The sequence below is a fragment of the Bombus huntii genome, unplaced genomic scaffold, assembly GCF_024542735.1.
Source record: "Bombus huntii isolate Logan2020A unplaced genomic scaffold, iyBomHunt1.1 ctg00000097.1, whole genome shotgun sequence".
Lineage (NCBI taxonomy): Eukaryota > Metazoa > Arthropoda > Insecta > Hymenoptera > Apidae > Bombus > Bombus huntii.
The window spans coordinates 250343-267437 of record NW_026099352.1 but is presented as its reverse complement, the minus strand read 5'-3'; the positions used below and the strand labels follow the sequence as shown (position 1 = coordinate 267437).

The window sequence follows — 17095 nt, the reverse complement described above, 5'->3', positions numbered from 1 at the left end:
AAGTCGTGGAGGTTTATCGTGCGTAAAAAATTAGTGTCGTTTCAAAGTTACATTTCGTACATTTTAAGCCTATAATTTGTAACGTACAAAACAATGTAAATTTGAGCTGTTTCTTATCTCCACAATAAGAAAATCCAACTTTACGTTTTTTACACAATGATATTTATGGAACAGTAATATCATATTATTGCATCGCTTGGAGAATGAAGTCAAGGTACGATGTGACCCTAGTGTAAACGCTGGGATACCCAGCTGTGCCGCACTTATAAGCATAAGACACAATACTTATTAAATACGAGGTTAATTCATGTTGTATCAGCAGTGGTCCGCCGCGGTCAGCCTGAAAGGATCGTTAAATTTTTAATCAAAGATACTGAAATATATCGATCGAATTGTATTGAAATTATACTTATATACAGTAATAATCTTCTATTGATTTGTGTATTGAAATACTCCAATTTATAACGTACATGTTATATGTATTTTGAGCAAAACTAAGATTAGAAGGAAATTAGATTAAATACCATAACGAGGTGTGAGAAGTGGGCAAAACTATTAAATTGTGTTTATCTATTATTTTTAATGTTTAAGACGTCGATTTGATGTTAATTCGAATCGACGTGTCTTCAGATACCGTATAGTTTGTAGTAACTCTGTAACTTAATTACCGTACAAGAATCCTCTCCACCCTGAGCATGTTCGGCGCATATTATACCATCAGTGATATCAGGTGCATTAGGAAATTTGGAATAAGCTATTTTGCATTCGGCGTTCTTAATCACTGGCATTTGTACTTCCATTAATGCATTACGTCGTGGTCGTCCTACGAAGAAAATAAGAAAGATATTTAAGACTGGAACTATTTAATTTTATTATAAAATTGATATCACTTACTATATCTTAATGCTCCCGATCCAGCAACAAGGGGGTTATAGCCGACGAAGTTGCTCTTTCGTAGGGGCTCTTTCGTACAAATGGGATATACGTACCCTGAAAAATAAAAAAATAAATGAAAATGCAGGAAACCAATGACCAAAAGTATGAGAAAGAATTATACACGCTTTATGACACAATATATGTGTACAGTAAGAAATTTCAGGATATGATACTTCAGTAATACTCAATAGCATATATATATATATATATATTTGAGGACTTACTCGAAAATGGCACCTCCTCCACCAATCTAAGAATGGCAATATTATGATTGTGTATGTTTTCTATTCCATCCATATGTGCACAATGTGCTGCGGTCAAAACATGCCTAGCCGATATCAGGGAACCTCCGCACTTCCATAGTGGTTTGTCTGGGTTTCGGGGATTACGAAAACCTAATGCAGCGATCCATGGCCAAGCGCCTAAAATGCAATAGTCATAGTTGTGAATATACATAATTTTTTCTCACATAACGGGTAACAACGATTATTACCTATTCGATATTCGATCATACAGCAGACGATAAGTACATACGTACAAATACTCTGAAATAGAGATTTGATAAAGACAGAAATTAAATTTTTATTCCAGTGGAATACAAATTATTAAATAATTCTATATAATTTCTATTTGAACTATACTGAACTATAAAGTTCAAACGTGTAATTTCTGCCCTAACAGTTTTTGATCTCTATCCATATTATTACTCCTATATCAATTTTTTATTTCAAGCAAAAAGATACTCTTCCTAACATGAAGTAAAAGAAAGAAATAATTCAAGTTAATAAGTAAAGTTACTACCGATAAAATCATAGCATTATTATTTAGTCTAATTGAAATGTACATTGATGTGCTGTTTAATGCCTTTAAAGTTCATTCTTTGCAGTAAATGGCTTATTATTAATCGGAAAGAAAGACATAAAACGTACCAAGTTCAGCTGGTTTACCATCGACCACCCTGGTATGAGAGACGTTGCTAAAACCACAGTATGGTGGTCGCAAAGCCTTATACTTATACACAGTTTTTATTAAAATTTCTCTCTTCTCTTTGTTTGGATCGTTCGGACAGCAAACGATCGTAACATTGCCCTGGTATCTGCACACTGATCGTCTATAAAAATCGGTGGCTGTACGGTACTGTATCTGCCATATTTCTTGCAGAGGTTTACATTTTCTGTAGTCAAGGCACCTGCCTTCTTGATTGTCCGGTGTGGTACATTCTGGATCAAACAATTTTAAAACATTTATACAGTTCAAAGATGCGTAAGAAAGCGACACCGATTACTCAACTTTCGAAGTAAAAGGCCGATCAAGTCCACCGGATTGCCCTACAGACACGTATTAATCCGTAAGAGTTAGTCATCATGTTGATAATAATTATCTAAAGAAACTTTTCACGTGAAAATATAAAATTTTAATTGATTAGATATTGTGTTAGCCATACTTAAGAAAGAAAATGAAAATGAATGAAATGAAAGAAAAGGACTACCTTCAACCTCATGTTTTAAATAAACACTTTGTCAGTTTTGCGGTAAATAAATTCTTAGGAATTCAGGACAGTTTTTAGTGTGAATCATTTTGTTTCGACCGTTCGCGGAGAGACGCGATCGCGAGATAGCACGTCAACGAGAGTTGTAAGTTCCCGTTACGATTAAATAATCGACGCCACGAACTGATCGATCCCCTTATTTCGATTATGATAATAAGGGTAGTTCAACGAAATTCCACAGAATTAACACAAATAAATTAATGTTTATTTCAACAACTTATTAACTAGAAAGATATAAATGGAACAAAAAAAATGTAACTGCGTTTTGGTTGATAAGTAATGCGCGACATACCACATGTGTTGACGGTTCGACATCTCGAAAAGTTCTGAACGCCTTTCGATTTTTTTCGTTTTTTCTGGAAGGCGACCCCCACTACGTTCGGATCACGCCACATTCTTTTACGCGAGGTAAAATACGGGCCACGAGTCGACGTTTCTGGAAGTCGCCCTGCTTAATGAACCATGCGCTTGCCACTACAATGTTTGTTTGCCGGGCAGACACGACGATCCGTCTGCGACATTATAGTGCCGCGATCGATAGTTAAGAATATGACCTATGGTAAGCCGCATGGCGTAACATTCTCCCCCCGTTGAGAGGGTACCGATCAAACTAGGGAGGTGTGGTTGAAGTTCCCATCTTATTTCGTCTCGGTGGCTAGTTGTTCGGGTTTCTCGAGATCGGGTTGAATTGGCAGTGGGACAAGCCTTTTGACGCCCCGATCCAAAATGCTCTTTGCCGTCTGAACTGTAGCTGTCCGGATGACACCATCGGCGCCTGGATGAATCTTGATAACTCGGCCCAGAGGCCAATGCATGGAGGGAACGTTGTCCTCTCTGAGGATGACGATTGTGCCCTTTTGGATGCTGTGTCCACCCTTGCTCCATTTATTGCGGTTGGTTAGCTCGTTCAAATACTCCTTATGCCAGCGGTTCCAAAAATGTTGTTTAAGCTGTTGGATATGCTGCCATTTGGAGAGTCGGTTCGATGGAATGTCCCTGAAATCTCGATCACGTAAGCACATTAATGAATCGCCAATGAGGAAATGTCCGGGAGTGAGGGCTAGGAGATCATTTGGATCGGTGGAGATAGAAGTTAGAGGGCGGGAATTGAGGACTGCTTCTATTTCTATGATAAGAGTATTACGGTGTTAAGCTCATATGTTTCTGTTTCTCCACTCGCGCTGCGCCATAATATCCTTTGATATTTCCGATCCTCTGGTCGTACGAGGAATTGCCGATACAGGAATTTTCTCGATGTCGCCAGTGAGTACGTACTGATGAGCGCGGAATCTAATTAATATGCAAAATAAATTGTGAATTGATTCGAGAATATAGGATTTCCCCATTTTCATGATTATCGTGATTTTTGTATAAATATATTTTTTAAGATACTAATAATTAGGTACTTATAAATTAGTATTATCAATTATTTTGCATTTATAATTCCGCCTCTAGTATAAGTGTTAATTGAAAACTAACTTTATGTTTGAAAAAGTACTAGCAAAGTCGTTGAGTAACAAGCCACTGATGCTAACACAAATAGCATTGTCGTAATTAAATATTTCTAAATATTCATTTTTCATTTTGAACCTGTAGAAACAATTTATTATATATACTATTAGCTAAGTAATTGCATATTTAATTAAGTCGAAATATAAAACTTAGTTATTTTAATAATTTAAAAAATAAAAAACTGACAAACATTTCAATTTAATTTATGGTTGGAACAAAAGACAGTTATTTTTCATTAATTGAAATATTGCAATGCAGAGTACTTTCCAAAATACGCCGAGAGTATTCCTGATGGTGAAACGAGCGTTGCTTCATCGAACGCAGCTAAAGAAAACAACATCTATGTAGTTGGTGGTACGATGCCTGAAATAGGGGGCGATAAATTGTACAATACCTGTACTATTTGGGGTCCCGATGGAACTTTGATAGCAAAACACCGAAAGGTAAGTAATATATTCCTTTATGGCTTTGAATTTGAAAATATTGGGGCGAAGAAAGTGACTCTATCTAGGAATAATTTAGGAATATACATATGTACATACGTATACTATAACCAATTCTATAATTTACGGTTTATAAAATACGTTATGATACGGGAAACGCCCATTTTTGTTGTAATGTGTTTGTGTTGTATAAATTTTTCACATACTTAAAATATTATTATACTTATTTTTTCTCCTTTTTAAACATTATTAAATGATAGGATTTTTTAATAAAAGAAAGTGATAAAAACGCTGTCAGTTATTAAATAAAAAATAATTAAAGTTTAGGAGTTGGTAACTTTGATATTAAATTACAAAAGTTGCAGCAATAGAATTAGCGACTACATTTTTATGTTATTAGGTACATCTATTCGACATCGACATTCCTAATAAGATTACTTTTCGAGAGAGTGATTCACTCAGTCCTGGTAACTCCCTAACGACGTTCGATGTGAAGGGCTGCAAAATAGGTATTGGCATTTGCTATGATATTAGATTCGAGGAAATGGCACGCATTTATCGGAACAAAGGTACAGTAACTTAATCGATCAATACTTAACTAGCAAAAAATTAAATATCTTTCTTAAATATATTCTATATAAAATTAATATAATCTGTAACTCTGTATAAAAAGAAGCTTAATTTAAAAAACCAGTATATTTGCTGAAAATGAAACAAATAAAAGAATTAAAAGCACAATAAGAGGACTGTCCTCGCATATTCAGAAATGATGGAATGTGAATCGTGCAACTACGAAGTTAATTGGTATTCGGTGGCTTCATATTTCCTGCTTCTCTGGGTTAGGTTGCCAAATGCTGATATATCCAGCGGCATTCAATATGACCACTGGACCACTGCACTGGTCATTACTTCAGCGTTTCAGAGCGAATGATAATCAATTATACGTTGCCTGCATATCACCGGCTCGTGTTCCTTAAGCAAGTTACGTCGCATGGGGACATACACAGTTGACCAATCCCTGGGGAAAGATTCTTTACGATTTGGAAACTCAAGAGAATATGGCAGTCACCGATATCGGTAATTTACAGCTTAAAATTAAAAGCGAGAGATCCATGATGTAATTAATTTTTAGTCTCGTTAATTTATCGATTTAGCCATCTTCCTCTGTATTTGTTGAATTTATTAGTAAGCATTACTTATTACTTCGTATGTTTCTTTTTTCTATCAGATCTAAAAGTTGTTGAGGAAGTAAGGGCTCAGATACCTACATTTTCTCAGAGACGTACAGATTTGTACGACACTGTCTGTAAGAAGGAGTAACTCTACACTAAAACAGAAAATGTTTTTTTATAATATTTCTACTACGATATCCTTTTTTTGTGAATTATTACTAATTTCTTATCATTTGTACTAAATGAATGACTCAATTAAGAAAACCAAAACGTTATAAATAATAATCTGTATATCTTGTGTATCAACATGTAATTGGATATTATAATAATATAGGAATGCTATAATAATATAGGATAATAATATAGGAGAATAGTAATATAGAAAAAAACTACATGCTTTTAAACACCTTTAATATCGATCACATAAATTGTTATAATTCACAATGATTACGCATACATAAAAGACCCCTTGATAGTAAAATTTACGATCAAAAGGCAATTACGTATCGTTTAACAACATTTAATTTATAACACCTTTTAAACATTTAGACAGATTAACACATAACACTTCTTATATAGAAACATCAATTCGAAGTTATCAGCTTGGAGAAATTGGTCGATTAATACCTGTAGATTGTCTGTCTCGATGAAAGACTTAAAGAGAGCAAAAACATGATAATGCCGCTAATATAATATTCCTTCTTTCTTGTATCTGTCTGCCTCTCAGGTCGATTTACTAATTACAATAAGTAATTTCGCCTTCTTTGCGCTCTCTTTTAACGCATTCGAGACCGAAAGAAATTCATATCAGTCAGTAGGCAAGGGTATAATATACATATTTTATATATAACTTACGTAGTAATGTATATATCATGTTAATTTCATATTTTTTTCAATATAGAATTATTATATATATATATTTAACTGTACATAATACATTATAGAATAACATAGTATATAATTTTATATTTTAAAAATATGAGGCATACTATTTAAGATTGTCATCGATTTAAAATCAAAGTATGAAAAGGATACCCTGGAGAGAGTAAAACACAGAATCATTCTAACTAAACATTCAAATCGTAGCGACACCTAGGTATCGTCTTACAATTAAATCTCGGTCTCGAATGGATTAAAATGAAATACATACTTGCAGCTTCAACATCTTCAATATCGAGGAGATTCAAACTTTACAAATAAATGTAAATTGCGATGTAAAACAAAGCGATGTAAAAAGGGAAAAGGAGGAAAGAAGGAACAGGGAAGCAAAGAGAAGAAACGAATTTTTCATTTTCTCGAAACTGGATCAAGTTTCAGGAAGGCCATCCAAGTAATTGATGTCCTCTGTACTTATTTGTTAATCATGCGCGGAATCAGAACGATTCGACCTCGTTCCAAAGCAAATCGTTACTAGAGTAGAGACGGGAATTAATAATTCGTGTCAATTGTTCGATCGTGTTCACAAATTCAAATGCGGTTGAGTAGCGGAAACCATTTATAACACGTCCCATACAGCGTAGATCGCATACACGTCTTAGGATGTATTTTTGGTACTTATATATACTCTATATATATTCTTACTCTATATATACTTATATGTACTCTATGTATATTCTCTATCTTATATATACCATAAAATATTTCGTGAAATCGCGTATTCGTGTCTAATGTCAGGGATTCTCTTTCCATAAGTCTGCGTTTTCTATATTATCTTTCTTCCTTATCAGTAGGCATTCTCACAATTTGTGATTAATACTGCTCGTACAGGAATGTTAGGTTTTTGACGTTGTAAAATTTCACGTGAAATAATAATGCCTATATATTGACTAATTTATCAATTAATTAAATCCGTGTATATCAAGTTTTCTATAATTTAGTACTTTCGTGTAACTACAGAAATTTGATGCAATATAAAACTTGATTAAAACAGCGATTCATTAGGAAACGAGAATAATGATGCAAATATTTTTTGTAGCCATTATATAGGATTTCGATTGCATAATTAATCAGTATCAACTTACCAATCTTTAACTGAAGAATGTGAAGAAGGGCTGGCGGTATATAGACCGCAATTATGATCGTTTTCATGTAAATTGCCAAGCTGCTGTACATGTTTGTTATTCGTAAAAAGTTGCGATGACAAGCGGAAAGAAATAAACAATCCAGAAGTATCTGCAACAGAAATCAGAATACACTCAGAATACACGTTTTCGCATGGTTGGATCAATTTCGCGTGGGACTAACCTGATTGAACCTAACGCGGGATAATTGCTCAACTCACGACCTTAACCAGCCCGCTTGATTCTCTGTAAATGCTTGAAATTGACGCTTGGATTCTTTCCAGATTAACTAGCTTTGCCCCTCCCTCCCTTTATCTATTTTCTTAGATCAACTTAGAATGGATCGAACAAAGGCACAAAAGAATTCGAAGAAAACAACAACTTATTATCCAAATTGTTCATCGAGGGTAATCAATGCTGTATACTTCCTAGAATTAGGATGAATAGGGATTTGGAGAAACCCACCGGCCATGTCCAGAATAATAAAATATCTCGCTTTTGCAATCTCGCGACTTGATCCGCAGTGAGGGGTAAAGGATACCGATCCGCGACCGTATATTTATTTAGTTCTCGAAAATCTACCTATCATCTATCTGAACCATTGTTCGTCTTCACGAGTAACACGGGGCTCGCGAACGGTGAATTACTAGGCTTTATGATTTTTGGCTGTAATTAAGTCGCTTGTTCTATCACGTACTACTCTGCGCTCGCGAAGTCTATTAGGACTCCTTGTACGGCGATGTTAGGATCAATTAATTGTACTTCTAACTGTCCTGTATTTTTTTTGTACGAGTACGTAGGGAACCCGTAACGGATGAATCTCTGAATTTTCGAAAAGAAAGATTAATCGACTTTTATCACTACCACGTACCTCATTGTCAACTTCATTGACATCGATCTCGTTTTCAGCGGTTTTATTACGGGCATGAATTATTTTTGTTTTACACATAGCGAGGCTAGTTTGTGTAATATTACGTCAAGATCTTGGCTTAAAATTTGACGAGCAATCGCGATATCGTATTTTTAAATAACTATCAGTCAGGACATGAAAAATTTATCTCTAACCACTAAAAAGAAAAGAAAAGAAAAGAAAAGAAAAGAAAAGAAAAGAAAAGAAAAGAAAAGAAAAGAAAAGAAAAGAAAAGAAAAGAAAAGAAAAGAAAAGAAAAGAAAAGAAGAAAGATAATATGTTGTGGCAGTCTAAGTCGATCTAAGAAAATAGATAAAGGGAGGGAGGGGCAAAGCTAGTTAATCTGGAAAGAATCCAAGCGTCAATTTCAAGCATTTACAGAGAATCACTATTGAAAGTTCAAAGGCCGACTAGTGAGCTTCATCCTATCTCATTTTTTAATCAGGCGATGGATCGACGAATCGTATTGATTTCGAGGATTATTATAGTTCTGTGGGGATTTTAAAGCGTGGTTTGTCTAATCTTGTCTCGTTAGCTACAGACTCTTTGGCGAGCAGCCTGAAACTTGATCCAGTTTCGAGAAAATGAAAAATTCGTTTTTCCTCTTTGCTTCCCTGTTCCTTCTTTCCTCCTTTTTCCCTTTTTACATCGCGTTAAGACCCGTTAAATAATATTGACTGCCGTGGACGCTGGCTGAGAAGTGCACTTTATAACTAGCTTTAAAATCACTGACGTCGATGAGGACAAAGGTAAGTTAGAGGGTCATTTATCTGAGCTGGTGTTTCAAACTATTTCCGGCCAGTACCTTTTATGTACTTTCGCTTCCGCTAACAAGCAACGCGCCATGTCCATCACTGTTCTATTATACCTTTCCGCTGTCCCGTTTAATTCATGTACGTATGTTGGGCAATTATTTATTCTTATACCTTTATCCCTAGCAAATTTATAAATTCGATTATTTAAATATTCTTTACCATTATCGCATCTTAATATTTTTAACCTCTTGCCCGTTAAATTTTCGGCTTCATTTACGAACTGTACGAAAGAATCAAAGACCTCATCTTTTGATTTTATACAATAGATCCTAGCTATTTTACTATAATCATCGATAAATGAAATGAAATATTTTTCTCCATTGAATCCGGTAGTCTTAAAGGGACCACATACGTCCGTATGAATAATTTCCATTATTTCCCTAGCCTTAGTTCGATTATTTTTGAAAGGTAAGTTATGCATTTTGCTTTCTATACACACCCTACATTTCAAAAGTTCCTTTTCAAATTCATTCGGTATGCCAGTCACTAGCTGCTCTTTACCCAAAATCTCTAAATATTTAAAATTTACGTGTCCTAGCATCCTATGCCATCTTTCCTTTTTACTCATACCACTACGTTCGGCGCTGTTTACTAAGTGCTTCTTCCCTTTCAATATACTTTTTATTCTATATGTCCCATTCTCTTTGAACGCTACAGCTGTAAGTATATTATCCTCATCTATTACTTTCGCAATATTTCGTTTGGAAATAACCGTATTCTTATTGTCTGTTAGTTTACCTAAACTAATCAAATTTGCGGACATTTCTTTCGCGTAAAATACTTTCCTCATATTTATTTTATTTTGTTTTCCGAATGCTTCAAAATAACTTATAACATTCCCAACTTTTGTCGCTTTTATCGGTCTATTATCGCCTAAATATATATTTACCGGTTCTTTTAGGTCGATAGATTTATCGAAATAATTTATATTATTAATTATGTGATCGGTACAACCGCTATCTAATAGCCACACTATTTCGTTCTTACTTATTTCATTCGTCTCACTGCTGTTTGCTGCGTGCGCCGTTGCTGTCCATATGCCTGCTCTTGAGTTTCCATGCTCGCCCGTGCCGGTTCTTGATTGACGATGAAAGTTTCCACGTCCTCTGCTCGTATTGCCTTTGTTCTCTCTTCCTCTGTTTCGACCACGTGTTGGCCCATGCCAATAGCCGTTACTGCTTCCCGCTTGGACGCCATTTTGACACTCTCTCGCAAAGTGTCCTAATCTTCCACATCTGAAGCATCCTTCCTTTTTTGCAGAAAAGGCGTTGGTTTGCCTTTCTCCTCGATTGGATTTATTTTTCTTCTCTGCTATTTCTATTTTATTTTTCACATACGCTACCGTTTGATTCTCTTCTTTCAATGCGTCTATTATGTCCGCTATGTAGCTGTATTCTTCGGGTAACGTATTCAGCATGTAATTCAGCTTTTCCCTCTCACTTACTTGTGCGCCCGCACTTTTTAATTCATTTATTAATTTTTCGAAATCGTTAAAGAATGATGCTGAATCAGTGTAGTTCTCCAGTCTTATGTTTTCCAATCTCCTTCTGCATACGATCTGCAGTGCCGTCGACTCTTTCAAGTACATTTCATCGAACCTTTTTATTATATCATACGCCGTTTTTCCTTCCCTAACATACTCCAATTGTCTGTTCGATATTGCACTATAAATTATATTTATCGCCTTCAAATCCTTTTTGTCCCAGTCTTCATCGTCTCTTTCGTTCTTCATTCTAGTTGTAACAACCTCGCATTCCTTATATTTGAGAAACATCGTGATTCTTTGCTTCCACATTCCATAATCCTCACCATCGAATATAGGTATCATGATTTCCGATCTCTCCATTTTAATTGATTCTTCTTTTTTTTTTCTTTTCTTACTCAAGCGTTCCTACGTGCTCGAAGTATATTTTGTTCCTCTGAAAGTTTTTTTTTCTTTACTGAAAACTCACTCGCAAGATCGTAACCACGCACTAAATATCTTGCAAAACTAGTAACCACGCTCTGCTACCATGTTAAGGAAATTCGAGGATTTGGGAATACAAATAATTGACTATATTTCCCACGCAACAGTTATACATCTATATTACACTCTGAAGAACGTCTTGCACGCACGCTTGTCGCCAACCGACTATACTAGATTCTTCTAACATCTGGCAACAGTCTTTTGTCTCCACTAAGACCTTGACGCCCTCTGGCCCTTACACACACACTCTCATGTACAGTGTAAATGTATCACTTCCCTAACACAATTATCCCGCGTTAGGTTCAATCAGGTTAGTCCCACGCGAAATTGATCCAACCATGCGAAAACGAGTGTATTCTGATTTCTATTGCAGATACTTCTGGATTGTCTATTTCTTTCCGCTTGTCATAGCAACTTTTTACGAATAACAAACATGTACAGCAGCTTGGCAATTTACATGAAAACGATCGTAATTGCGGTCTATATACCGCCAGCCCTTCTTCACATTCTTCAGTTAAAGATTGGTAAGTAGATACTGATTAATTATGCGATCGAAATCCTATATAAAAACTATACAAAGATATTTGCATCATTATTCTCGTTTCCCAATGAATCGCTGTTTTAATCAAGTTTTATATTGCATCAAATTTCTGTAGTTACACGAAAGTACTAAATTATAGAAAACTTGATATACACGGATTTAATTAATTGATAAATTAGTCAATATATAGGCATTATTATTTCACGTGAAATTTTACAACGTCAAAAACCTAACATTCCTGTACGAGCAGTATTAATCACAAATTGTGAGAATGCCTACTGATAAGGAAGAAAGATAATATAGAAAACGCAGACTTATGGAAAGAGAATCCCTGACATTAGACACGAATACGCGATTTCACGAAATATTTTATGGTATATATAAGATAGAGAATATATATAGAGTACATATAAGTATATATAGAGTAAGAATATATATAGAGCCAAACCAACCAATTACTTTAATTAATGCAAGCTGTACTCGAGATTCGCGCATCTTGTGTATACACACCGGGTCAGACAAAAGTTTTCATTCATCCCAGTAGAACTTTCGTAGTCCTTGAATGAGTGGACTGATTCTTCGTGCGAAAACAAATTGGAAGCGCAGAGGGATGTATTGTTTCAGCGTATATCGATTTTAAAGCACGGTTTTAAAGCACGGTATAATCAATTCTTTTACATAAAATTATATTGTATAGGCTATTGTTATTTAAACACTTTAAATTGGATGGTTTTTACATATGCTAAAAAAATGGAAAATGATGATGATGAATCAATGACACGTAGAAAATTATAATCTATTGTATTGCTGTTATCTAATGGTGTTGTAATTGACTGTATGGTGGATGTATCTAATGGTGTTGTAGTTGACTGTATGTTGTTCAATATTGCCATGAAACTCTTCTGATTCATTGTCACTTATACGAAGTATGGAAGTATACGAAATTGATAAAATTATTAATAATATTTACGAAGAGAAAGTAAACTGTTGGATATATGACAAAATAATTCTATTTTAAATAAGAGACTGGTCAGCGTGGTTATTTTGTTTACAAAATCAAACGAATTTAATGAATGTAATGGTAAGGAAGTAACTATAAATGGCTGTTAAACTATTTTTATGCTTGAAAAGTAATTCGCAAAGTAATGTAAAGCAGTACTACTGAGTTGTACATAACCTCTTTCAGAATTTGTTCTTAACCTCTTGCTTCATAACTTCCTTAATTATACTCTTCAAACTTATTGACTACTTCGATGTTGTTACGAACAGAAACTGATAAAATATTAATCTTAAATATAGATTGAAATGAAAGCTTGTCACGTAAATATATATATATATATGTACTACTTACTCAAACTATGGATCACATAACCTATAAAAAAAAAAAAAAAAAAAAAAAAAAAAAATTATTGTACACTATAAAGCAAGAGGTTAAATCTTTAATCTGTTAAGAATTAAATTTTTTATTGTAACTGCGAAAATTATAAAAGTACCAAGCGAAGCAAGTACGGAATATATGCGGAATATGAATCGCTCAACTAACCAAAGAGCGGCACAGTGACAAAATTAGTAAAGTAAAGACCACAAATATTACAACATTATATTCTACCACAAAATAATTCTCTATACAAAAAAGGTACACAACGAATCGATTTTTCACAACGATAAGAGTCAACAGAACCAATCAAGACCAGGCGAGACTCTCATAAGACAACGATATCAGAGGGATCAAATCAGCGACTTCAATCTATGTTACAGAGTATAGTTATCAAGAAAAATTGCTCTTTTCATGAAAAGTATGGTAATGATACTCTTATAACACATTGTATATCTGGCAGTCGGGTGTGCCCGTGGCCATCGGAAATGTAAAGACGACGCTTTTAGAAAGTGATAGCGCCATCGCGTTTTAAAAACGCGTTAGAAGAAGGTCGGTTTCGCTATCCAAGGCGAATCGAAAAGTGTGCGTGTTGCGAGAATCAGAGTTGATCGAGACGTCGAAGCATAGAGCCGTTAGAATTGAGTTGCGAGTGTTGTCGAGTGTTAGAGTTGCTAGTGAGAGAGAGAGAGAGAGAGAGAGAGAGAGAGAGTTACCAAATAGTTGTCAAGTTATTTGTTGTAAATACGAGCGTTGCATTTAGTTTTCCTGTTAATCAAACATCGTTTCTCTGTCTAACTAATATCTGTATTTTCAATCCATTATTAATATATTCCGATATTACAAGTGGGGGCTCGTCCGGGATTGAATAAGACAGAGAAACGATACGATTTAACGGAGCTATTTCTGCGGGAGTAGAAAAGAATAGAATAAAATGGCAAACGTTGAAGACGAACGATTGTCGGGTGAAGAGGATTTGACGCTGGAGGAGCTGAGGAGTAAGCTCGCACAGATGAATCTGCCTATATCCGGTGCGAGATCAGTGCTGGTTGCCAGGTTGAACAGAGCGTGCAAACCTGGTCGATCTACTCCTAAGGATTCGAAGCGTGGCGAAGAACCAACAAACCAGCGAGATCTAAGAAGCAAGCAGAGAGCCGAACGCAGTCAAGAGGGAGAGGAAGACCTCGAGAAGCTGAGGACGAAAGAGCTGAGAGCGCGTCTCGTTAGCTTGGGGTTGAAGGTAACGGGAAGAAAATCCGAACTACGCGCGCGGCTACAGGCGGCCCTAGAAGGGGACGATGTATCGTCGGAAGAAGAGAGCTCCGACGAAAGTGAAGGCGAGGACGATAAACAAGGCGCGCGAGAATACAGGAGAGGCACGCGAGCGGTGTATCAGGACCGCGATGAGTAGCAGCAGAAGGTATGCGTCGGTTCGATGTTGAGTCTTAAAGACGTGGAAGACTCATTAGAGAAATTCAGCGGGGATGATCTGCTGAGGGTAAATCAGTGGGTGGAAGACTTCGAGGAAATGGCAGAAGTGTGGGGTTGGTCAGACGCCCACATGGTGGCCTATGCTAAGAAATTACTCGCAGGCTCCGCTCAGGCCTTCGTACGACAAAAACGATGCGCGAAGTCCTGGGCAAAGCTAAAAAAGGCGTTGAGGAATGAGTTTGAAAATGTAGTAAGCGACCAACAGATACATGGCGAGTTATCCCATAGAAAGAAGAAAGCAGATGAGAGTCTGCAACAATATATGTATCACATGTGCGGGATTGCAAAACAAGGAAGGGTTGATACGCAATCCTTGATAGACTACATTATTCAAGGCATTCCCGACGAGGTCGCGAACAAGACTGTGCTATACGGAGCCAGGAATATCGAGCAATTAAAAGAGCGTTTCAGGCGCTACGAAGCGATAAAAAGAGATATGGAGATGAGGACGAAATTTGAGGAGCCGAAGAGTAACAGGGTAAAGCCGGTGGCGAAGCTGTCCGAAACCGAGAGGAACAAGGAACCCGGTCGATCTGGAGATGCGAGGAAGACGCGATGCTACAATTGCGGTGATGCGGAGCACGTGTGTGCGGAGTGTCCGAGCAAGTCGAGAGGACCTAAATGCTTCAAATGTAGGGAGTACGGACACATCGCATCAAGTTGCGACAATTTGGGTGAGCCCTCAAAAAAAGTTTACAGCGTGTTTCGGTCGTTAAAAACAAGGCGTGGTAAGGATGTTAAGATGGAAAATTTCGAATTGAGCGCGTTGATAGACACCGGTAGTGAGCTGACTCTAATGCGAGCAGATCAGCATGTGAAAATCGGAGCGCCCAGATTAAGTCGGGAAATCGTTGGATTTCGCGGTGTCGGTTCCGGAAGGAATTTTACGCTCGGGAAATTTTCGACGAACATTATTATAGACAATGAGTCGTACTGTATAACCATACACGTAGTTCCAGACACAGTGATGCAACATTCGCTTATTATTGGCGCAGACTTTTTGGACACTGTTGAAATAAGTATAAAAGGGGGAGAATCTTTTATTAGTAGAATAAAGGACGAAAATCCCGATGAGTGTCCGGAAGTCCTCAAGATAGATGTAGAGACACAGGCGAGTGAGATAGATTTGTCACACGTTAAGGACATGCAACATAGGCTAAAAAGAGATTTGAAGAGAACCAAAGCATTGCTAAGAGACGCTCAAACGATGCTGGAGAGATCGAAAGGTGACTCGACGGGTAAAGCAGCTTTACGACAGCTGAAGAACCAGTTAGAAGATGCAGAATGCGCTAGAGCAGTTGCAGTTAAAGCGAAACAGGCACTGGAGCAAGAACCGAATGAGACGCTGGCTTCGTTGCAGGAAGTACTGCGGCAACGTTCCGAAGCAGAAGATCGTGTTAATGTAGCTAGTCGCGAACGAACTGAGCTACTGTCGCAATTGGAAGAAAATAAAGAAGAGTTAGCAGAAGTTTTGAAGAAGTATCGGGCAGCTGTGCAGCAAGTGTCGGAGGAACGGAGAATAGTGGCAAGACACGTGGTGATTGGTAAAGTGGACCAAGAGATGGTGTCCTCGTCGGATTCTTGCGGCCAGCAGGAGGACTTAGCGAACATCACGAGGAGGAAGAATCTGGCTAAGGATGTTGTTGATGATATTTGCGAATTTACTGAGAAGGATAGCGTTGCGGGTGCGAGGGTTGTTTCAAGTTTTCGGATAGACTCGAAGAGAGTGAATGCAAGGCGAACGAAAAGACAAGGGAAGTCGCACGTGCGGAATCCCTCCAATAATATCGATATACAGAGGATGTGGATGACGAGGACGACGATGGGATTGTCGAGGACACGATGAACATGAAGACCTTCGAAAAAGAAGAGATCATAGTCTCGGTAGATGGTAAGTTGTTAACGTCTTCCATGTACGAACCGAGCCTACGAAAATGTCACGATGCTGCCACGACGATCAAAGCCCCTGACAAGAGTGAAATGGGTAAACAAACAACGGAGAGGAAGATAGAGGAAGAGCGAAAGAGGAGCAGTAGCATCGAGGACGAACAGGCCGCGGTGTTCCAAGAGGAACGAGATCAGCTGCGTGCGGACGCAAAGAGACGGATTGAGGAGATCCAAATCCGAAACAAGCGGGCGTATAACAGGAGACGCAAGAAGGCGACAGCATACAGGACGGGAGATCTAGTGGCAATCGAGAGGATGCAGAGGGGTCCCGGGCTAAAGCTGCATCCGAAGTTTCTTGGACCGTATCGGGTGATAAAAGTCCTGCGAAATGACCGATACATAGTGCAGCGAGAGGGGGAGCACGAAGGGCCACGTACA

At 37.2% G+C, this 17095-nt stretch overlaps 2 protein-coding genes across 3 annotated transcripts; one reads left to right on the top strand and one right to left on the bottom strand.

Moving 5' to 3' along the window:
- Positions 1–6: 6 nt before the first annotated feature.
- On the bottom strand, positions 7–2923 carry LOC126876824 (venom serine protease Bi-VSP-like). Of its 2 annotated transcripts, none has more exons than XM_050639689.1 (4): positions 2778–2923; positions 1161–1358; positions 895–990; positions 7–823 (listed from the first exon to the last, which is right to left on the bottom strand). In XM_050639689.1, exons 1-4 carry the CDS (start codon positions 2878–2880, stop codon positions 627–629), a joined length of 594 nt encoding a protein of 197 aa, XP_050495646.1. In that variant the 5' UTR covers positions 2881–2923; the 3' UTR covers positions 7–626. The 2 variants fall into 2 exon arrangements, with proteins under 2 accessions (XP_050495646.1, XP_050495648.1); XM_050639691.1 differs by lacking the exon at positions 2778–2923 and adding an exon at positions 1430–1583.
- A 1338-nt stretch (positions 2924–4261) lies between these two features.
- On the top strand, positions 4262–5970 carry LOC126876828 (omega-amidase NIT2-A-like). Its single transcript, XM_050639700.1, has 4 exons — positions 4262–4440; positions 4841–5009; positions 5284–5517; positions 5669–5970. Exons 1-3 carry the CDS (start codon positions 4357–4359, stop codon positions 5415–5417), a joined length of 387 nt encoding a protein of 128 aa, XP_050495657.1. The 5' UTR covers positions 4262–4356; the 3' UTR covers positions 5418–5517; positions 5669–5970.
- Positions 5971–17095: the final 11125 nt, after the last annotated feature.

Coding starts and splice junctions, on each gene's coding strand:
- LOC126876828 (XM_050639700.1), top strand. CDS start 4,357: ATGCCTGAAATAGGGGGCGATAAATTGTACAATACCTGTACTATTTGG. Junction 4,441..4,840: donor TGATAGCAAAACACCGAAAG/GTAAGTAATATA, acceptor TTATGTTATTAG/GTACATCTATTCGACATCGA. Junction 5,010..5,283: donor ACGCATTTATCGGAACAAAG/GTACAGTAACTT, acceptor TCTCTGGGTTAG/GTTGCCAAATGCTGATATAT.
- LOC126876824 (XM_050639689.1), bottom strand. CDS start 2,880: ATGTGGCGTGATCCGAACGTAGTGGGGGTCGCCTTCCAGAAAAAACGA. Junction 991..1,160: donor GGAGGAGGTGCCATTTTCGA/GTAAGTCCTCAA, acceptor TTTATTTTTCAG/GGTACGTATATCCCATTTGT. Junction 824..894: donor ATCGGGAGCATTAAGATATA/GTAAGTGATATC, acceptor TTTTCTTCGTAG/GACGACCACGACGTAATGCA.